This window comes from Anoplopoma fimbria, chromosome 10, assembly GCF_027596085.1.
Source record: "Anoplopoma fimbria isolate UVic2021 breed Golden Eagle Sablefish chromosome 10, Afim_UVic_2022, whole genome shotgun sequence".
In the NCBI taxonomy this organism is placed as follows: domain Eukaryota; kingdom Metazoa; phylum Chordata; class Actinopteri; order Perciformes; family Anoplopomatidae; genus Anoplopoma; species Anoplopoma fimbria.
The window spans coordinates 6353856-6378070 of NC_072458.1; the positions used below are offsets into that span (position 1 = coordinate 6353856).

A 24215-nucleotide genomic window follows, 5' to 3' on the forward strand; every position below is an offset into this window, starting at 1 on the left:
AGTCTGTGATGCCGTGATGAATATTTGTTGGTGGATAATACTTTTGACAACGGGTACTTTGGCAATTTGCATTTTTATTTTAAACATGCACTTCTAGAGTTCAGCATTGGCTTAAAGAGTCAATTCACCCAATTTAAAAATGTAAAAAACTAAATATATTTTCTCACTTGCCACTTCTGTCCAAGTTTTTGATAATTTAAAGTGTGACCTAACATCATGATTTAGATTGAATACATATTCTAAGAAAATTATTCAAATCCAGCAGGTGATGATCGTTGTGGAAATCAATTTGCTTTGTTCTCTATGGGCATGTAGTTTTGTTGTTCTTATTTGTTTAGTCGAGAGGGTTTACATTTTTGATAAGGATATCTGAAATAACTTTTTAAAGAGTTGCAACCAAATATCCTTTTGGGACCTGCAGTACACAGCAGATTTCTTGTTCCTAGAGCAGTAATCAATCACATCTAAAAATCACTTTAATCAACACTTAAGTCAAATCATAAAATGCTTTCAGTTGTCTAGAATTGTAAAGACAATTGAAATAAACTGTTAAATATAAAGAGCATTAAGTGGGATCCATTTGAGTAGATACATAGCCTACACTAGTAAATTTGAGCTTGAAAAGGCTGAACTGCTGTGATGTGTGGATGTCAATTATTTGTCCAAATGTAAAAATTCCCCCATTTCCCCCAGCAAATATTTTATGATGGGCAGATTACAACAGCATAAAATGTATATTTAGTTAGGATACCTTTGCATATGGATTTATGTCATGGACATGTCGGAGCTGTAAAAAAAACCCATAATTACCATGTTGTTGGTGACATGAACAGTATTTACTATTCGGAAATAGCAATTAAGGGGCCTCCCATATGACATGAATGCGACATCTGCCCCAGCAGGCCCATATGTGAGTCGCCAGAGGCTCATCGTTGTCAGATGCTCCAGACCAGACGTAACAAGATCGTGTGTGATCTGTAACTGGAAACACTGTCACTCCAAGACAAAGTGGACTGCTGCACCATCAACGCTGTGGACAGTCTATAAATTTAAACTCACTCAAATTTCTCAGAAAACAAAGGCTCCCACCCTCGATGCGGTGAATCGTGAGATGTAAATTATAAAAGAGTGCTCACCTGTCTTAGAGCACGGCGCCTCATTTGGTAGCATAAACAATGCAGATTCTAATCACGAGTGAAAATGCAAATTAAGGTTATTTATCTCTCAGTATAAATGTGTTTTGGGATGCAGAGTGGTCTCAGTAAACAACATCATTTATGTCCAAACTAAAAAGTTAGTGATTTTGCACATGTAGTGACAGGATTTCAGGTTTTAAATACAATTTACAAGTATTTATACGCAGCTGCAGTTAGAAAAGTCCCTGCTCTGTATAAAACAACTTACCACCTTGACATCTACAGTATAAGCTGTTCCAGCAGTATTCCCTGCAGGCTTTGCCTTTTTCTGTCACATGTCCTCCAGATGACACAGGCATCCATTGAGGGGACAAAGTCAAACTTTAAAGCAAACAAAACTTTGTAGGGGCTCATTAACAAAATAAAAAAACTTTCCTTTTGATCCCCTGACTTTTCCTCTAGCGCCACAATGAGGTTGACATTTGTATGTTCTGAGTGATATGATGGCTTTCAAAGAAATTTGGTACAGATATTTATGTCCCCATCAGAATGATTTGTATTCATTTTCGTGATCCCTGATAGTTTACTGTTTTAGCAGTAACTAAACATTTTAACATCACATACAAAGAGTGTCTTTAAGATTTATATTGTGTTTGTTGGCTTACCAACATCTTTCCGGAGCGCTTTCACCACCACGCAAAATTTATAAAATTGTTCCCAAGATGCTAACAGCACCTCCATTTCCTTTTGTGCATTGCATTGTGGTAATAGTTTCCATTAACAGCAGACTCAAAAATTGACTGTATTAAGTCAGCACATGGTCAAGTTCGACTGTATTTCATTATGTCTCTTTTCTAGTGTGAACGCGATCGATACGAAAAAGCTGCGTAGCACTTGAATGTATTTAGGACACGCGGGTTGTCATTGTTAGCATCAAATTACAGGCTAACAGAACCGCTAACATGACTGTGGACTTTCGTTGTCCACTTATAGTGCTATGGAGCAGTGTTGTTTGAGTTGTCTTGTTATGGGGCGGCTGTGGTGTAGTGGAGAGCAAGGTAGTTCTCTCAGAGGATCGGTGGTTCGATACCCGGCTTCGGCAGTCGATGTGTCCTTGGGCAAGACACTTAACCCCAAGTTGCTCCCGAAGGCTTGCCATCGGTGTGGACTGGAATGGTAGCCCTGTCATCAGTGTGTGTGAATGGGTGAATGATATGTAATATACTACTGATTGTAAGTCGCTTTGGATAAAAGCGTCTGCTAAATGACTGTAATGTAATGTAATGTAACATGATGCCAGGGATAGTTATCGTTGCAACCTGCCTGGACTGAATTAATGTAACTGATGGCCCGAAACACTGAACTTTTGAAGGAAATTTTCAAAATGTTGTTTATTTAATGTGGATTGGTGTCATTATAGTTGATTGCCGTCTAGCCAATAAGGTCAATATTGGTGCTGGTATCGATATGGCGGATATCATTCAGTAGATGTTTTGGTAAATGTATAGCTCCTGTGGGATTTCATGGTTATTAAAATACAATTTTGCAGTTTGTCCTGGGAAGGGCTGCTTATGCCGTGATCACTTAGCTTTGTAGGCTAAAAATTGATGATTTTAATCAATTTATTAAAAAGAAAAAAGTTTCCCAATGTGTATTAATAGAGAGATGTATACTAAAGGTTGAATATGTTTCTCCAACACCCACTCACAGTCTTCCTCTTTCTGTCTTTTTCTCTCTGTATCACAGTTAGCTAGAGGCTGTTGCCACCCACACACTCAGTCCTGACAGCAATTTACATTCAGAATAGCCCATGTGAACACATCCATGTTTTATAATATGTCACATTTACTTAAAGCACCACATGTAGCAGGTGTTAGTTTTAGTGGCAGTGGGGTTAGAAATCAGAAATATGCTAAAGAAACTGAAATTTCCTTCAGTTGGGGAAGACAGGTCTGATCAGTTTACTCACTTCACTGCTACCAGAAACACAGTGTTTTGCAGCATGCTACTTTGTGTCTTTCATCATCTTTATTGTGCAGTTTTGTGCCAATATCTTCCTCAGTTCAAGTAGAAGCCCTTGGAGTTGTTTCCATGGATACCAAACAATTAGCTTGGATTCAGAATAGAACCTGGAGAGCCGCCTATTTAGAGGCTTTGGGAGCGAGGAAATCATAGGATGACAGAGTATCTTGTTTCTCTGTTGCAAAGGGAAAAAACTGTTCTTTTGGGTAATGGGGAATTAAAAAAATATTTTGCTCCAACAGATCAATAAATTACAAAAATAGCAGAGCAGAATCAATGTCAACATGAAACAAAATTACAATTTTAGCTTTAAGACCTTCCTATGGATAAATCTGTCACATTTTATGCAACACTTCCAAAGGATCAAATATATAATGATTGTTTTGATTACGCAACCAGCTTAGAAAATGCATTAAATCACAACAATATATGAATATATATTATGATGTGGCTTTGTTGTAAAACCATGGCAAAAAAAACCTAAATCATCTTTGGCTACATGTAAGAGTGACGTTTTATCTTTGGACATACTTCATTCCCCCTTGTACTGCTGTCATAACATACCCTCAAAGATGCAATATAGTTAGAGCATCACCATAGCAGCAAACAACTATTATCTATGCAAAGATATATTGGAGTAATGTCTACCTGAGCAGAGAATACAGTCTCTCTCTTTCTGTGTGTGTTGTTATCCGAGCATCTCCTTGTTTTGTTGACATAGCCGGGCCGGCCGTGCATGCCTTTATTGCATCTTTGTGCATGTGAGCGTGCCCGTCTGGTTAGCGTAAGCACGCTACTCCGCAGTGGGCTCATTTGGTGGTTACAGCTGTTAATGCTGTCCCAAACGTTGCTGTTGTTCTCGTAGAACCATAGCACCCACCCTCAGGTTCCCCCTCCGGTAAACTCAGGTGGCCCTGTTTATAAACCCTGCATGTATTTCTGTTGTTGTTCATATGGAGAGAAGAGGATTTTAGTCCCAAGGATGTGCCTTCTATTTTGCATTGGCCTCATCTTTCTTAGCTAACACACTGCAATGTAGAGAAAGCATCAGATCTTATTCCCTACAGAGAGCTGTCTATACTTTTATAGATCCATCATCATGTTCCAGTTTGCACAAGCGAAGACGAAGACGAAGACTATAAAGTTCAAGATGACTCATTGTTACTTCTTCCCGTTATATAGGAGTCCAAAATGGTTCTCACTGCAGGTTTTACGTCTTTTTGCACTGGTCATGGATACAGGAAGTTTTCCAATGGAGGGGGTGATGAATAGCCTCTATTACTGTCACAGTGTTGTTCTTTGTGTTGTTTTTGGAGGCTGTAGCTGTCTGTCCTTGTTGGTGAGCTTCACTCACACCTCCTATTCTGCATTTTTGGTGTGATGATAGCTTATTTGTGAATATTATGTGTTTGTCAGTTTTTTTAAAGCTATTTCCCTTTCTGTATGTGACCAAAGCAGCTGAAAGGTAATGACACATTCTATGAATAAGATAATGTAATAATAATGTAAGAAAATGTCTTTTTTTATATGATTGGAAATTAACTGTGGGTTAAGACTTCTTAAAGGATGATACCATTTTTTTTCCATTTTATTGATGATGTAACTATACCATCAATAAATATCAGATAGTTTATATGGAAAATAATATTACAATTCATGTTATTATATAATGATTCATTATTATAATGTGATTATTAGTTAAGCTATTAAGCTGCAATGCTGTTTTAATTTAGTTGTAACATCAAAACACTTTTCTTACATCATTTATCCTTTCTTCACCAAATGTGGTAAAAAAAAAATGTATTTGGATCAGCTCAAAAAGTTATTGCGTTTTCAAATGTCATACCATTTCCCTGTTATTGGCTGCCAAAGTTAGCATGACACATTTGACATTAAATTGTCATACTCGTTAAACGCGTTGTGTAATTGCTATCTAATTTAGATGACACAAGCACAGAAAAAAACTCGGAAAAGCAGAATTTTATGGAAATGTACTCAGCAACAGCCCCAGAGTAACATGATACATTCAAATGGCCTCAACTCAGCAGTCAATAGTCTGACTCACAGACAGGGTTTTCACTGAGTTTGTACAGTTCATCATCAAAATCCTAATATACCAGCAATTTTGTATACTCTGAAAAACGTCTTTAATTATACATAATGTATTTTGATGTTGTGCCTGGATTAAGGAGACCCTAACCCTAACCTGCAGGAGAAAAACTCAAAAAGGACCAAAACATGTTATATTAGAATAAAAGGCTACATTTAGGAACTTGTGCTTTTATGTTGAACACCTGCATTTGTTGACTAAGTATAATTATTTCATGTCTGTGTTCTTATTTGTTTATCTCTATTTTTTTTCTTTTCTCAAAGACCAATCTCGCAGGGCAAGTTTTGCCTCTGTAAGACAGTCAAGCATGGAGACCCCTCCCAATGCCACCCCACAGCCCTTCAGACAGCCGGTGAGTACAGCAATGTCGGTCACGCTCTTCTGATGCATATGTGAGCTTTCTGCTCACATAGAAAACACGTACACGTGAGCTTTTTTGGGCCCAGTCCGATTTATAACTTCCCACTGGGGAAGCAAAGTCAATGGGATGTTTCAGGGAGAGCCTACACCTTTATAGATGCTTTTCATGCATTACATTTGTAGCTAATCCTGCTATTAATTTATGGATCATTTTATTGCATTATGAAGTTTATTCTTACAGTTGGGGCAGTGATTTTACACTATATTATTTTCTGTTTTACCTTGTTGAAACTTCAGAGTTTTCTCAATCGAAGGCTGAAGGGCTCCATCAAGAGGGCCAAAAGTCAGCCCAAACTGGACCGGACCAGCAGCTTCAGACAAATGATTTTGCCCCGGTTTCGAAGTGCTGACCAAGAGAGGTAAGTTACCTTTACTGAATGGAGCATGGTGTAATTCAAGCTAAAACCAACTATAACTCTAACTCTAATTCAGTGTCACATGGGGGTCGTAGCCTGTCCCAGCATTTAGGCGAAAAGTCAGGAAAACACAGTGTCTCGCAGTTTATAACAAGTCTGACAAAAATAGTATTATGTATGAGTGATTTAGTGTTCACAATTCACTTGATACACATGTCCTGTGCTGTTAGGTAACCATAAAGTGTTCCCTTGTAATTGCAAATTAATTATTGTCTCTACCAAGACGTCATGTCATTAGCAAGATATGTTAAAATATGTAGATTTCTGATAAGGTTATTATCTGTAACCAGTAGACATAATGCATTGTGTTACATGTATGTTACATTTTGTGTTGAATCAACATCATGCCATAATGATGTGATCATGCAAAAAGGAAACCTAAAACAAATTGCAGCATGGATACTGTGTTCCTCGGGACCTTCTTCTTGGACTGTGGGAGGAAGCTGGAGCACCAATCGAAAACCCACACAAGGCCAGGGAGCGTACTCTAACTCAATGCAGAGAGAACCAGAGACATTTTTTCGTTTTTGCCTTTATTTGACAGTTGATAGGGAAGAGCCTCACATGAAACGTGAGGAGAATGAGAAGGGTATGACACAGAGGAATACTGTGGCTGTATGTGTTTTAACCACTAGGATGTCCCTTTTTTACTGTGAGGTGATGGTGTATACCACTGAGCCAGGGTTCTGCCCCACAACCATCACAAAATCGACATACACAGTATGTGTAACTTAAATAAGCCTATTTATGCACTTAGGTCAAGAGCAGCTTTAAGCTTTGGGTGCTACTTAGCCATCAACAATCACAGCTGTTCTTACTTGGATGGTTGACGTGCTGCTTTGTGTACTGATTGTTGCTTACCTCGATACCAAGCTTTAAAGTTGCTTCTTATTACAGGACAAGCTGATTGTGTGATATAAATATAGTGTATAGTACAGTGTGTGTAGTTGATTTTAGTGCACTGTATTGAAGTAGAACATGGCTGTTGTTACTAAGGGAATTGTTTATGATAATTATGTTTGCATCATATTATTTTAACATAGTGGCCTGATACTCTGAACTTGAACTATTGCTTCTTATCAGTCACTCTAACAAAAGCAAACGCTGCAGAATGAAGGACATTACATTTAGTGATACAGTGACAGATTGTTTGAGCTTTTTCCAGAGCTTTCAGGCACCCTGGGTGGGTTGGAGGGTTAATTACAGCTGTCATCATGTAGCCTTTCAGCCTATTATTGTGTGTGTGTGTGTGTGTGTGTGTGTGTGTGTGTGTGTGTGTGTGTGTGTGTGTGTGTGTGTGTGTGTGTGTGTGTGTGTGTGTGTGTGTGTGTGTGTGTGTGTGTGTGTGTGTGTGTGTGTGTGTGTGTGTGTGTGTATATATATATATATATATATATACGACTTGCTGAAGTTCAAACCGAGCATCAGAATGGGGAAGAAAGGGGATTTAAGTGACTTTGAACGTGGCATGGTTGTTGGTGCCAGACGGGCTGGTCTGAGTATTTCAAAAACTGCTGATCTACTGGGTTTTTCACGCACAACCATCTCTAGGGTTTACAGAGAATGGTCCGAAAAAGAGAAAATATCCAGTGAGCGGCAGTTGTGTGGACGAAAAGGCCTTGTTGATATCAGAGGTCAGAGGAGAATGGGCAGAGTGGTTCGAGATGATAGAAAGGCAACAGTAACTCAAGTAACCACTCGTTACAATCAAGGTGTGCAGAATACCATCTCTGAACGCACAACACGTCCAACGTTGAAGCACATGGCGTACAGCAGCAGAAGACCACACCGGGTGCCACTCCTGTCAGCTAAGAACAGGAAACTGAGGCTACAATTTGCACAGGCTCACCAAAATTGGACAATAGAAGATTGGACAAACGTTGCCTGGTCTGATGTCTCAATTTCAGCTGCGATATTCAGATGGTAGGGTCAGAATTTGGCGTAGACAACATGAAAGCATGGATCCATCCTGCCTTGTATCAATGGTTCAGGCTGGTGGGGGTGGTGTAATGGTGTGGGGGATATTTTCTTGGCACACTTTGGGCCCCTTAGTACCAATTGAGCATCGTTTAAACACCACAGCCTACTTGAGTATTGTTGCTGACCATGTCCATCCCTTTATGACCACAGTGTACCCATCTTCTGATGGCTACTTCCAGCAGGATAATGCACCATGTCACAAAGCTCACATCATCTCAAACTGGTTTCTTGAACATGACAATGAGTTCCCTGTACTCCAATGGCCTCCACAGTCACCAGATCGGAATTTATCAGTGTGATTTCTGTTTTCCAACCATCATGACAGCTCTTTCTTGACTTCTGACTTGAGGTCACATCCCGGAGGGTTCAGGCCTGCACTGTGACCAAAATTGTATGCAGTTCACACAATCCAGTCACGACGCACATATGGGAAATGTAAAGATGTAGAGCGGGAAAGGCAGAACATAAAAAATGTAATGCTGACAGTACACTTTCCTCCTGCCACAGGAGATGCATACTAGACATTTTCAGGGCAGGTGTGGATGTCCGATGCTCAGAGATGTAAAATGTGTACTAAAATCCTTTTAAGTAAAATGCAGGGTGATTTCCAATGCAGAAGCCCAATTCAAATGTTAAAATTAATCATATTTTACAAATGTTTTCTGTGGAGGCAGCACTTAAGGAGGTGGTGGGGTTATCGTAATGGTGTTGGGGATAATAGGACTCTCCCTCTAACCACGGTCGTTAACCATCTCTGACCACTGCCTCAGACAGCTGCCTTCACAGCCTGGTTTGAGTTCTGCCCACACTCTTAATCCACTCATAGTGTTAAGTAGACTTTGCAGTAAACCCTCAGCGTCCAACTTCACACACTAGCTTTCCGACGCAGCTGCTCTACCTCTGCTGCCAAGTGGTTTTAAGAAAGCCTTTCTCATATACTGCATTCTGCGATTGCACTGCGACTCAAACAAGACAATTCACTGCACCTCTGACCAACATTAAACCTGGGCTTAAATTAGCACTCCTTATTTGCTGAATAATTATCAGGTGTTTCTACAAAACCTCTGCTTTTTCTTTTCCCTCAGTATTACTCTATGTTCAAAGCCAGTGTTAATAATGCAATATGCTAGCTCCAGCTTCTCAGTGCAAACAAACTCCACATTTTCAGTTCACTCTACTTTAAAACTAGTTTCAGACACTTTTAAATGAATAATTTAGCAGTTTGGGAAATGCCCTTGTTCACTTTCCCACTGATAGTTCCATAAAAAGATTGATAATACTGTCATATTTATCAGTTAAATATGAAGGTAGAGCCAGCTGCCGGTTAGCTTAGCTTAGCACACAGATTGGCATCGGGGAGAAACAGCTAGCTTGGCTGTGGGATTAAATAAATAAATTAACATATGTTAACATTAGCTTTAGAGGTGTTGGTGGGCAGATTTTGCTACCATAGTTTCCCGGTTTACAGTGTTTATGCTAAACTAAGCTAAATGGCTACTGGTTGTAACGGGCAAATATCGATCTCCTGATCCAACTCTCTCATATACTCAATTAGCATATTTCACAAAATGTTGAACTATTGCTTTAACTTTCACTAGCTCAAGCTTTTCAGTGGAGATAAACTCCACATTTTCAGTTTTATTTCATTTAAAACTAGTTTCAGAAAATGTTAAAGGAATAGTTTTTGGGAAAACCAGGTCACCTCCCCGTTTCCGGTCCTTATGCTAAGCTTAGTCAATCACCTGCCGGCTCTAGCTACACATCTGACACTAGCAAAACCACAATCAATCTTTTCATCATACCCTCAGAATGAAGTGTTTTTCTCACTACATACATTTTTCAATTGTCCCCACTGACCTTGTTTTGCCTGAGAGACACAGTTAGCTCACCTTTTTGCTTCCACTACCACTTTTCTTTTTCCTGATAGAGCTGCCCTCTTTTAAAGGTCACCCATTGATCAGGTCTAATCCACAGCACCTTTTTATAACTGCATGAGAGTATTTCTGCAGACTTAGCCCCACTTAACAGCTTGCATTTATCCCCATTTACACAGTAGTCAATACCAACATTACATTTAAATGAGCATTTTTTAATTCTTGTGCTGTTGTAGAAAATGTAAGATTTTAATTTCCAGACAACACTACAAACTGAGATGCTGTGGGCCAATTTCCCAATCATGCATTATGAGTCACTTGAGTTGAGTCAATAGGAAACAAACACCAGAATTGAAAACCTGGGAGTCTTAGCTTTTCCCTAAACTAATTATAAAAGGATCAGATCTCAAAAATGATATTGAAATTGCAGGAGGAAGGACTTCTGAACTGCACTGACAAAAAATGTTGGTATATAAAACCCTTTCTGGATTGTTTATCTAAAGACCATTAAATAAACTATGATTATGATATATATAATCAAATCTGAATTCTGAATTCTTCTCTCACCAGGACTCGCTTGATGCAGAGCTTCAAAGAATCCCACTCCCATGAATCCCTACTTTCTCCTAGCAGTGCTGCGGAGGCTTTGGACCTAGTTTTGGATGAAGATGCCATAATCAAACCTGTCCACTCGAGCATTTTAGGACAAGAGTACTGCTTTGAGGTGTGTTGTATAACCATTTCATTCCTCCCGGCTTTACCTGCTTCATAATGGACTTATTTAAAAAAACAACTAATTGTAGACTTATTTAGCCAACCAACCAATTGAATTTGATTAAAAAAGTAAAGTTCTTAGAATGTAAAGTTGTCAAATCAGGTTCAACTATAAAGCCACTTCTCAGCTCTCTCTGAAATGTGATAAATAGTGTTTCATTGACTGTAAATTTATAATCCTAGAGTTATGGACAATTTGAAGATGTTAGCTAGTCTATACCACATTTTATAAACCAACTGATTATCAGGGAAAAACAATCAAGTTTGTTGAAGCCATAATGAGATATTTTATAATAATGAATATAATAAAACTTTATTTTTGTATGAAGGTTACCACCAATTCAGGGACAAAATGTTTTGCTTGCCGTTCTGCTTCCGAGAGAGACAAGTGGATTGAAAATCTGCAACGAGCTGTCAAACCTAACAAGGTAGATACAATAGATTTTTTCATTTTAAATTGTAGTAAACGCCAAAATGACAAGATCCAAGGTGTAATATTAAGGACAGATGTTACTAAGGACTGTTATAATGCAGTAACAGAACTCCTCGTTTCCGTCCCAGGACAACAGCAGACGGACGGACAATGTGCTCAAGTTGTGGATCATTGAAGCTCGAGACCTTCCGGCTAAGAAACGCTACTATTGTGAACTGTGTCTGGATGACATGCTGTACGCACGCACCACCAGCAAACCCCGGACCGACACCGTGTTCTGGGGCGAGCATTTTGAATTTAACAATTTGCCTACCATTCGTAGCCTTCGTTTGCACCTCTACAAGGAAACTGACAAAAAAAGACGCAAGGTAATGTCTTCTGTATTGAGCTGGAAAAAACCCCCCTGAAAAAACATTTGATTGTGCTCCAGATATTTAGAATAAATGTTTTTTTTCTTGGTAATCTAGGAGAAAAGCACATATCTTGGCCTTGTCAGCATCCCCATCTCCAGCATCACGGGCCGGCAGTTTGTGGAGCAGTGGTACCCGGTGATACAGTCCAGTGTGTTGGCCAAAAGCGGTGGTGTTGGAAGTACCAAAGTGATCAACGCATCACTGCGTGTCAAGTCTCGTTACCAGACAATGAACATCCTTCCTATGGAGCTGTACAAGGAGTTTGCGGAGTACATAACCAACAACTACAGAACACTTTGTGCTGTTCTGGAGCCGCTGTTGAGCGTGAAAAGCAAGGAGGAGGTGGCGTTCGCTCTGGTGCACATCCTACAAAGCACAGGGAAGACAAAGGTAAATAAAGGGGTCAAATGTAACCTGATTGCATGTGCACCTATTTTTACATAAACAATTGCTGGTATCTGTATGATCTGTGGGTTCATTTTCTACTGAACTTTAAATGTAATGTCTACTTAGGAGTTCCTGTCAGACATGGCAATGTGTGAGGTGGATCGGTTCATGGACCGTGAGCACTTGATCTTTCGTGAGAACACGCTAGCTACGAAGGCTGTGGAAGAGTACCTCAAACTGATAGGTCACAGATACCTCAAGGAAGCTATAGGTGAGGCCACTGCAGATGAATCCAAACTCAATATCACTGTGTATGTAATCAGATGAAAGGAGTATTTTAAGCTCCAAGTGTGTCAGACAAGGCTTAATTCCAGCATAAACATCTGTCATTTAGCAGAAAATGACCATGACATTGTTTAATGTTGAGCTTGTTTGATCTACATTTGTGATTCATTTGTGACATTTTCCAAATTACTGTTATTTTTGAATGGTAGCAGCATATTATAAATATTATTCTTATGAAGACCTGTCTAAATGTCACATCAACAAATAGGAATTGTGCTTTAATAACATTTCAGTGGCACAAAATAAAAATGCTAATTTCTTCCTTTATTCTCTCATACAATGAAAGAAAAATAGCAAGAATAATTGGTTTTTCTTGATGTTAACAAAACCAATCCAGTAAACTGTACTTAATACAAATAAAAACTTTTTCATGTTGTATCCCATTTATTATAAATCCTGTATATTGTACATTTATATTTCTAAGTTCAAATATTAACTTCCTCCAAAAGGCCTTGTTTAACAAATTGTTAATTCACCTATTAAATCATCTTAACATTTTCATATACTGTCAAAATCATCTCACAAACTGAACATTCATCTTTATTCTCAGTGACTTTAAGAGGCACAGCATATGTGAAATTGTGTGTTTCTGTTCCATCTGTTAGAGTAGTTTATAGCAGAACTTTTTTCTGGTGCAAAATGCTTGCCTTTTGGGAAACATATTGACAAAGGTTTCTAAAAACCTACAGGTGACTTCATTCGAGCCTTATATGAGTCTGAGGAAAACTGTGAGGTGGATCCCATGCGTGTCCCGCCGTCTGTCCTCGCTGACCATCAAGCCAACCTTCGAATGTGTTGTGAGCTGTTACTCTGCAAGATCATCAACTCCCTCTGGTTGGTTTCCCCCCATATTTATTCATTAGGAAACTGTATCCACATATCTGTTCTGTATCTGTATTGATTTGTGCCATGTATAGTCTAAAACTTGCTAAACGCAACTCTCTGTCAAACGTCCATTTTGGTCCACACCGATCACTTTAGTCTCACCTCTCCCAGTTCCCATATTTTCCTGAAGGTAGCATGATTGAGCAAATGTTTCAATCCCAACCCCTCACACCAGCAGATGGACACAAATTCAGCTGAAATACGAAAGATTTGAATTAGAAAACTGGAAACCTGAAATCTAAGAAAATAAGATCTGACACTGTAAATCTTTTGTATCAAAACAATTATAGAATCTGGAAAAAAAAGAAAGAAATCAGTACAGCATACAACATCTTCTGTCCTTGGACCTTTACATTGAAAAAGGAACAATAATCTATATAAAATATGTATTTATGAGATATGTGTATATTTCTAGACATGTATAATGATTTAATCATTCCAGAGATTAAATGAAAAAAGGTTTATAGTATAGTTACAGGGTTTAAGATCTAGCTTTCTGTTTTAAATTTCAGTTTTACATTTACAAGTTTTGCTTTCCAATTCACAAAACCTTTGGTCTCTATTTGTCTCCCTAGTAATAGCGTTATGAAAACTTTCGTTATGCATATTTATACTTAAATAACTGAAATTTAACATGATTCATTACTATTTAAATGTTTTTTTTTGTGACATAATCAGTAATATTATCAGTGTCATATTCATAACACATTGTCCATTCGGAGCAGAGTATGGTCAAATGGTTTTCCGAATGTTTTAGTCTCCCGACCTTGCTGAATACCTCAAGGCTTTAGATAAGCTGCTGGATTTGATCTCGCCATTCACCTTGACAAAGGGGAAATTAAATCATCTTCTTGTTTCAGCATATTTCCCCGAGAGCTGAAGGAAGTTTTTGCTTCTTGGAGAGCCAGATGTGCTGAGCGTGGAAGAGAGGATCTTGCCGACAGCCTCATCAGCTCCTCCCTATTTCTTCGCTTCATGTGCCCAGCCATCATGTCCCCCTCCCTGTTCAACTTAATGCAGGAGTACCCCGCTGAGCGCACGTCACGCACACTCACGCTCATTGCCAAGGTGATGCAGAACCTCGCCAGCTTCAGCAAGTGAGTCCCTATTATTGCCTGTCCTCTTACACCAACATTCATTTAATTCAGTTCATGTTTAGATTTCTAGACGCTAACGCTTGTGCGAGATGAGATGCATGTCACAGACACAAAGTCCCATCACGGAAATACAGGCTTGCAGTTTTGACTGCGAGGGTACAAACTGTTACTCACCCACAGTGAGCTCCAAGGCTTTTAGCTGCGACACATTTGTTCCTACCTTAAGTTCTTTGAATATTAAAACAACTCTTCTGGCACTAATATGCAGGTACACTTTCAGTACAATTAAGACGTCAAAAGTTTAGTGGTAATTTAACAGACTCTACATGGCAGGAACATTGGATACAAATGATCAGACTAAAATAATATAACTTATGTAATTGTAGTAGTAATTTATTTATTTTCTTTCGTCATTAACACAGTCCTTAACAATTTCCCAAAAGAAATGCACATAATAAAGAATAAATAACAAAAAAGTTATCAAATTAAATGAAAAAACAAAAACAAAAAAAAACTTAGGCTTATTATACCATTTTAACTGATGTGTACTTATAGTAACGCTAGAGAGAAAAAGATCATAAATAATGTAATAGTGGTCTATGTTCTAAACTATAAAAAATGGGCATGTAAACATACACATCACTGTTGAATTGTTTTAAACGCAGAATTAATATGCGCAGGACATGAAAAGTACAGAACAACAACAACAAAAAAGGCAATCACTGTCCCAAAACCTTTTTAAGTCATAATATATCAGACAATATATAGGATGTTATTCAACTCAACTCCTACAGACCCCTTAATTGTAAATATTAGATCCTTCCACAGTGCAATTTGGAGTTCGTTTCCATCTTCATCCCTGTCTTCGTGTATCCCGTCATTGTTGTCTGTGCAGATTTGGACCCAAGGAGGAATACATGTACTTCATGAACGAGTTTCTGGAGATGGAGTGGGGCTCCATGCAGCAGTTTCTCTATGAGATTTCCAACATGGAGGCCTCAGGAAACGCTGGAGGGTTTGAGGGCTACATTGACCTCGGAAGAGAATTGTCCATGCTGCACAGCTTACTGTGGGAAGTCATGGGCCAGCTAAGTAAGGTAGGTGGAATAATAAGCTGGAACATTAAATGAAACATTTTAATATGATTTATTTTTCTAACTGAAGAATTTAGAGAGAGTTGGAAAATGAGGCTCTGCATTTCTCCATCTGTCAGACAGGATTAATATTATTTGAACTCATTAAAACCGAGGTGGAATTAGTACTTTAATATTTAACTACAGTGCTTTCACTGTTAATTTATTGAAATTGTACTATAGTTGTAACATAATGAAAGTTATACATATTTTATGCTCAGTTCTAAATTGTCTTAAAAGTATGTGCTTTTTAATTTCTGTATTCTTAGTTCCTTCAAAGATATTATCTGTGTTTTCTGAATGACATTTTAATTTTATGAATAAACAAGTGAATCATACCATATAAAACAGAGGTTTCCAACCCAGGGGGCAAGTACTGTGCCGTAGGACATTTGCTACTGGGCTGCATAAAATGCTAAATAATTTACTCTTTCTCCCGATACCTATTTAGATACCTAAAATAAGTATATCTGTTGTTAATGAGTATCACGCTTTCTTTATCCCAAAATTAAATATTTATAACACATGTGTTAACATTATATTGACTTTGAACATAAGTTGTTCATCAGTACATGAGGTAATCAGTTTCACCTTGCCGTCCTCCTAGTTGTCTGGACAGCTCAATCATTATACAGGTTGGGAACACCTGGTATAAGGCATGTCAGCATTGGCTTCTCTTGATTTTTAAAATCTTTCCATGTTGAAGGATGCTATTCTTAAACTTGGACCCCTACCAAGGCTGCTGAATGACATCAGCGTCGCCCTGAGGAACCCGCAGCTCCACATGCCTACAAATCACCAGCCGGACAGACCGAAGGACAGACTCTTCTCGCGGCCATCTTTCAATCGTCTAATGTCTTCTGATTTCCAAAGCCTTATGATGCGTGACTTAAACAGGTATCCTCTTATGGTTTCCTTTCTTATGTATTTTTGGTTTATCACTTCTACACATGAAATTGAATTTGCATGTCCTCAAAGAGTACAGAGACAAGATTGGTAATGCTAATGATTTCACATTTGAAGTATTGATCCCTGCTGTGACTTTATCAAGACCGTGCAAATGGTCATAGTTGCAAAGATGCACATACTGCACATAAACAGAAGAGTAACAGTTTATGGGTGTGATTCACATTAGCAAATAAAAAGGACAAGGAAATATAATAAATGAGGATTCAGTAGCTCAAAACAAAACACTGGCATATTTCTAAAAGCCCATAATGCTAATGCACCTCTTCAGGCTTTTTAAGTAGTTTATCAATCAGTAATTGCCAGCACCATCTGTTCCCAGACTCTCTTACCCAAACCTGTTTCCTCTGTGTTTTAATTCATGTCTGCACTCTGCTATTGTCAAGAGACAGTTGCTCTCATTACAGCATAACTGTTTAAGTAAGAACTCTTAAAGTAAGAGAAAAAAACATGGTTACATCAGTGGCCTCCTTTGCAGCAATTTTTTGTTTACTATTATACCAAGCAATAGCACTGTTGGAGCAAAATCTGTAGCAGTAAACATGTAATTGAATGAGAAAGACATAAATCATATTCAGGGAGGCTCGAGAGGAGAAAGATCAAAAGTCTGGTAATTCAAAGCAACACAAGGAACGACACACCTGCCACTCCTCGTAGCTCTTACCCCCGACGTATCGGGCTACGAGTGACTGACAGGATGGAGGTCATGCCTTCTCACTGTGTTTCCACGCATTTCATAATGCAACAATTACATAAGAAAACTTGTATAGTTCTTGCACAACAAAAAATCTCAAAGACAGGTGCATAACATCAAATACTCTTGACTGTGAGTACAAATGACACAATTCTTTGGTTTCTTCACAGGTTTCATTATGAAATTAGAATAGCAAAGGAATGATGCTACTTCAAAAAAACAACATTCCGTTAAAGAAAAATGTGTCTCTGATGTTTCTGACTTTCTCAAATTATTTTTTTGTGAAATATTGATTTATTCTTTCAGGTCTCTAAAAAATTATTCTTCAAAAAACACTCTTTGATTAAACTGCTCCCAACTTGCAATGTCATGCAATAAATGAGGAGCAAGGAGATATTGCCTGATATTAAGAGGTCAGCAAAAAAGGAGTTGGGACCATCTGTCCTCTGCTTACACTTTTTTGTTTTTCTACAGATGGCCCATGTTGGGAGAATGAAAAATAGAATCAAGTCTATGAGATGGTGTTAATAAACCCATCAGAGACATTTGTAACACGTGTCTCTGTTGTGAATCTGCAGTTCAATAGACATCTCTCGACTGCCATCCCCCACGACTGGAGTCTCAGCTGTAGAATCCCTCTCATCTAATCTGAACATGAGGCGCCATGCAGAACGAGACCTCCGCTCGTCGAGGGAAGTGTTCTACGTGACCCGCCCGCCGCTGGCTCGATCCAGCCCAGCATACTGCACAAGCAGCTCGGACATCACTGAACCTGATCCAAAGGTACAATGTCAAGGTCGGGTTTCAAACTGTTATCAAACTGAGGTGAGCACTTAGGCTTGATTGCTTTTTTTATGTTTCTGAGTTGGTTGGAGGAACAACTTTTATTAGTAAGAATGTCATTATTTTATACATTTCAATAAGAAGATTTTTTTTGAGAGGAGATTATAATTTTCAAATCATAACAGGTTTGTAGTGTTGTAATATTTAATCATCAAATCTTAAATGGGGAAAAAAAAAACACGAGTACAACTTTTTACTCAGCATAAACTCAATGATCTGTCTAAAAGCATCAATATTACTATATATTACCCCTAAATGTGTTAAAAATATACACATTTACTGTTCATTTAGAAAGGAGTAATGTTTTTTCCTTGTAGTGATTTTTAGTATGTACCAGTCCAAATTCCAGCTACAATAAATGTTTTTACGTTTTAATGTTTTCTCAGGTCCATAGTGTGAATAAAAGTGTGTCCATGATGGACCTTCAGGATTCTCGTATGAACAGCATTTCCAACCTCAACTCTGTGGGAGACATGCTCACCTCCTCTCAGGCCTCTATTGCCGGCCTGGGCCACAGCTTCGGAAACCTCTGCGGTCCTCTTCGTATGGGAGGACATATGCCAGCGGGCTCTGCAGGCTCTGGTTTGAGGCTGAGCCAGATGGGCCACATAGGGGGGCCCACCGAATCCATCTCTCAACAGCAGCAGCAGGCAGCAGCAGCCATGCACTTCCCCCTGTCTTTCCAAAACCCGCTATTCCATCTGGCCGCCCAGAACTCCCCGGCTCAGTCTCAGCCTCACCCCCCTCCTCTCCTCCTCGCCCCAGAGCCAGAGAATGGCCACCACGACTATGCACCGTCCTTTGGCAACAGTGCTTTCTCCCGCAGTGAGGACTTGTCCGCCTTGCGGTCACAAAGCAGTCTGGTGCAGCCCAGCATTGTCCACTCACACAGTTACAGTGATGATTTCACCCGGCAGAATCAGAACAATGACTTCGCCTGGCACCAACTGTCACTGCAGGTGCAGGTAGGAATCTCTCACTTATCTTCACATTTTAACAGAAAGACAGTTTGTAATGATATGCAACATTATTTTTGAAGGGTTTTATAAAAAGCAGTGGACAAGCGCAGTGTAATTATGGGCCAACATCTTGCAGAACTCCTCATTTTATAATCATTTTATGAATTTGTAACCACCGAACGTCTCTTGCCTATTAATGAGTGTATGACCTGGAAAAGACAACTTCCATCAGGAGAGAAAATTGTCTCCATATTTATTCTGAACTGAAGCTGAATATCCAGAATGGTATTGTGTTTTAATGCGTGTTTTAGCTCTTCCATAAACTCACAATGCTCACTGATATTAATTTCCGTTGTTCACTTGTATCTGTCACAGTCTGATCTCTAACTATCTCTCTATCTGTAATGTTTAAAATAATTCGGATTACATTTCACACTGGACTGCCTGTTGAGTGTTAATTGCTTGACACTGGCTGATGCCATCGTTGTTGGTTATTGTCTGTCCGTCATGATACAGTATACACTCAGTTGTGACTTAATTGTAGTGCATTATGCTGAGAAAGTGTTTCTTTTATTTTGTCCTCTCCCATTTATATCAATTGGCTTAAAAACGGAAACACCTCTTTGCATAATAAAGCCTTTTGGAACTCTTGGGCTAGCTCCTTGTTTATCATAAATTAATTATTAATCACCTTAACATTTTGAGTGGACAAATAAGGTTAAAAATTGTGTTTCTGATTTATTTCAAATGTATATCCCTCATATGAGAGTAGAATAAAGTTTCAAGCGTTTGGGTTTCACTTTAAAACCATCAGGCACTTCTATTAAGCAACGAAAATCTCAGCATGAATTGCTTAAACTTGATGGTTTTAAAGCTTGAAACTGCAAATATGCCTCACCTTTAGGACTACCTCTACTCTCATGCTGTACATCAGTGGATCTTTTGGCTTTTATCATTAATTTGAGCAATCACTTAATTTCAATACAAATGCAATATTATTATTATCACTACTGGATCTACAAATGTTGTGATGAGGACAGTCACAAATTTATTTTCTTAGTTTTCCTAAAAAAAACATGTACATTATTGTTATTTATTTCAAGCCAACATATTCGTAGTGTTATTTTAACGCCTTGATTGAGCAACACAAAATCTGCATCAATTCAGTTTGTCCCTTGCAGTTCATTGGATTCTACTTGTACTTTTTCACCGTGTTCAAACTTGGTTGTGAGGTTGCAGAACGAAGCTCTAATCCAAACAGAATAGGAATGACACTCTCACAAGCATCAGAACATGCAAATCTAACAGTCATGTAAGGGCACTTTTGAGGGACACGTCATATGCTACAGACAATAAACTGAAGCAGGATCATTCACTGGTCTGCTCTGCTGAACTCAGGGAGGATCATAACTGTTGATACTATTCATAATAGGCTATATTATACATACTTTAACCCTCTGTGTACTGTTGATCAGATATAGATTTCTTGAAAGTCCATACTGGAGTTTGAGCATTTTAACTTTGGAGATTTATTTTTTTATACATATGCAATGATTATATGCATCAGTTGTGTCAAACTTGTTCTAAAACAAAAGGTAAGCCCAAATTATTAACTTAAATTAAAATGTCACTTGTTTGATGAAGTTCAGTGAGATTCTTGTGTTTTTTTGGAAGAGCTTTTAATTAATATAAACTGACCTTTTTGGCTGTGACTTGATGATGTGTGCAAAAGTCTGTTTAAAATTATAGTGTTTAGTGATACGCTGTAGTCTTGAGCTATTTCTGTCCTGCTGCGTGGGCCTTAATGGAACAAACATCACAGGCCTCTTGTTTATTAATACAGATTGTGTTTCAGAACAAGGCTTTATCTATCCATCAATCCATCCATCCACCTACTTACCTTCCTAGACATTTTGACCATCCAGACCTCTCAGGTCGACTGGGACGGGTCTGCTTCTGTCCCGAGAGTCAGAACAAAACATCAGTATTCAATTTCTGTGCACCACATTTCTGGAACAAACTCAGAAAACCTGATGTCTGCTCCAACTCCAAGTTATAAAAACCTTTTTTTTTTTTTTTTTTGTCACTACCTTTTATTTTTAAATCCTACTTCTATGTGTCTTTTTAAATGTTGAAACCTTTTAATGTTTTGTACTTTGAATGGTCTTTCTGTTCTTTCTGGTAATGGGTGGCCATGTGCACTGTCGTTGGCTTTGTGTCTTATTTGACCACTAGGGGGCATTAAACATTTGCTTAATTTTCTTTTGTCTGTGACTCTATTGTCTCCTCTCAGGAGTCTCTTCAGCAACAGCACCTTATGGGAGTTGTATCTCAGTCTGGCACTGGGACGGGCACACCCGCCTCCTTGGCCACACCACCTACTACAGTTCACCCTGTACGCCATTCGTCTATGGCGCCGGCACAACACCTCAAGTCACAGCGGTCCATTAACACTCCTGCCACCGCCACACCTCCAAAAGCTCGCCCACAGAGCAGGAACCTCCTCCTCGACTCTTCTGACACAAACTTCAGTGGCAGTCAGCCTAAATCGCGTCATTCTCAGCAGCTGCAACAACAGCAACAGCAGCTCCAACAGCAGCTCCAACAGCAGCTTCAACATCAACATCAACAGCAACAGCAACATCAACAGCAACAGCAACAGCAACATCAACAGCAAAATCAGCAGCAACATCAGCAGCAGCAACATCAGCAGCAGCAACATCAGCAGCAACATCAGCAGCAACAACAACAAGAAGCGCAGCTGTCGGTGACAGACAGTCCAGCTCCCGGACTCCCATACCAGACAAGCTCCGCCAAAGAGAACCAGGCCCCTCAAGCAGCTGCAGAGGAGTCAACAGACACGCCCACAAAAAGCACCAAGAAGTCTCAACAGACACAACTACAGCCGCCACAGCAGCATCTGCTCAAACCAGGCAATAAACAGGTCAATATAACTACAGTCTCTTAATTTAAAAACTGTCCGGCCTAAAGCTTGACGGCTCTTAAGTATCTCACTTCACACAGTGTGCCATCATATTGACATGTTTTCAAGGCATTTCTTATATGAAGACATGGGTTTAAAGCATGATTGACGTGTGTTATTGTTGTTTCAGGGTTCTCCGTCGACCTTGAACACCTCGGCCCTCAATGAACGGACAGTCGCTTGGGTGTCCAACATGCCACATCTCTCTGCTGACATTGAGAGCCTGCGGCCGGACCGTGAGGGTCAGCTCAAGGAGTACTCCAAGAGCATGGATGAGTCGCGACTAGAGAGGGTCAGCAATTTTTTCTTTTAAGTTATCCCACTTGCTTCCTATGAATACTTAATAGTAGTTTTGAAAAAGTTAAAAGTATCAGCTGGTCAGTTGACCTAAAAAATGAAAGTATAGAACAAACAACTCTGCACTCTGTCTTCTTCACTTGCATTTAGAAATATTTAGTGACAATGTTTCAGTATGTAGAATTTCATCAGGATACTTTACAAAACAATGGGAGAGCATATCTTAAGTAGGACGTAGACCAATCAGGTCACACTACACAAAGGCATAACTCATTCAATCAAGAATTATAAACATCACATCATGCCACTAAAGGCCTAGAATATCAGCATGAAAACATAAATAATTTTTACATAGGAGTGTCTTAAAAATAGTTTAAAATGCACATGGACAAAATTAAGAAAAGCTGCCATACCAAGACAAATGTTTATATGTTTAATATGTAGTCTAGAATTGGCAAATATGTATTTTAGAGTCTGTATATATATAATTAGGCTATCAAGAAGCACATCAAAAGACGAAATCCTTCATAAAAAAGATAATATAGATATATAACTATATACTAGTGTAATCAAATTGGAATGAGTACAAAACAAACAGTACATCAGAAATATCACAGAAAATATATAAAATGACATTGAGAAGTAGCTCATCAGTCAAACCCTTGAGAGGAAAATTGTTAAAAAAAAAAAACATTTTCTTTTTCTAATAGCATCACCTGCACCGAGGTAACACTGTTTCAACCTCTTCTGCCACATTGTAATAACAGAATCATTCATGAGGTGGCTATTATTTTTTATTTTTTATATAATGAACAACTCCCACACTCTTACCTATATTAGAAAAGCACGTCTATGCATTACTTATTGTACAGAATTTGTGAATTCACATATTTAAGACGCCCACAGTTCCGCTGCAGGTTTGTCAGGTCTTTCCCTCTTGCAGCTTAACATAAAGAGAGGCGCACTACAGAGCCGTGTCTATATTGATAAAATCACTCGTCATTCAGGAGGATTTCTGAATACTAGTGACGACACAGGTGAGGTGACTTTATTTATTATTTCAGGTAAAAGAGTACGAAGAAGAGATACATTCATTGAAGGAGCGGCTGAAGATGTCTCATCGCAAGCTTGAAGAATATGAGCAGAGACTTGTGTCGCAGGAACAGCAGACAAGCAAAATCCTAATGCAGTATCAGAACCGCCTGGACGACAGCGAGCGCCGTCTTAAGCAGCAGCAGGTGGAGAAGGACTCTCAAATCAAAGGCATCATCAACAGGTGATTAGTGTTCAGGTTGAACTAGAGCTGGCAGAAATGAGGCTGTGCCAATTACTGCTTGGCTTTCTCTATTCACACAAATTTCTACCAAGTTCAGGAAAATATATACAGCGGGTAAAATAAGTATTGAACACGTCACCATTTTTCTCAGTAAATATATTTCTAAAAGGTGCTATTGACATGGAATTTTCACCAGATGTTGGTAACAACCATAGTAATCCATACATACCAAAGAAAACCAAACAAATAAGTTCAGAAATTAAGTTTTGTGTAATAAAATGGAATGACACAGGGAAAAAGTATTTAACAAGCTTACTGAAATGTATTTAATACTTCGTACAAAAGCCTTTGTTGGTAATGACAGCTTCAAGACGCCTCCTGTACGGAGAAACTAGTCGCATGCATTGCTCAGGTGTGATTTTGGCCCATTCTTCCACACAAACAGTCTTCAAATCTTGAAGGTTCCGTGGGCCTCTTCTATGAACTCTGATCTTTAGTTCTTTCCATAGATTTTCTATTGGATTCAAGTCAGGTGATAGGCTAGGCCATTCTAGCAGCTTTATTTTCTTTCTCTGAAACCAATTGAGAGTTTCCTTGGCTGTGTGTTTGGGATCATTGTCTTGCTGAAATGTCCACCCTCGTTTCATCTTCATCATCCTGGTAGATGGCAGCAGATTTTTATCAAGAATGTCTCGGTACATTTTTCCATTCATCCTTCCTTCAATCATATGAAGTTTGCCAGTGCCGTATGCTGAAAAACAGCCCCACACCA

At 38.9% G+C, this 24215-nt stretch overlaps 1 protein-coding gene across 1 annotated transcript in view; it reads left to right on the forward strand.

Annotated features, from left to right (window-relative positions):
- The window catches only part of syngap1a (synaptic Ras GTPase activating protein 1a), a 31793-nt gene that overhangs the window by 1921 nt on the left and 5657 nt on the right, over positions 1-24215 (forward strand). Inside the window, exons 2-18 of the mRNA XM_054606339.1 lie at positions 5532-5638; positions 5926-6047; positions 10529-10682; positions 11062-11160; positions 11273-11533; positions 11633-11968; positions 12092-12236; positions 13000-13144; positions 14056-14292; positions 15188-15389; positions 16132-16322; positions 17664-17868; positions 18315-18893; positions 21181-21442; positions 21542-21831; positions 22001-22162; positions 23232-23443. Coding sequence (XP_054462314.1) covers positions 5532-5638; positions 5926-6047; positions 10529-10682; positions 11062-11160; positions 11273-11533; positions 11633-11968; positions 12092-12236; positions 13000-13144; positions 14056-14292; positions 15188-15389; positions 16132-16322; positions 17664-17868; positions 18315-18893; positions 21181-21442; positions 21542-21831; positions 22001-22162; positions 23232-23443 — 3709 coding nt within the window. The remainder of the gene's footprint in view (positions 1-5531; positions 5639-5925; positions 6048-10528; positions 10683-11061; positions 11161-11272; positions 11534-11632; positions 11969-12091; positions 12237-12999; positions 13145-14055; positions 14293-15187; positions 15390-16131; positions 16323-17663; positions 17869-18314; positions 18894-21180; positions 21443-21541; positions 21832-22000; positions 22163-23231; positions 23444-24215) is intronic.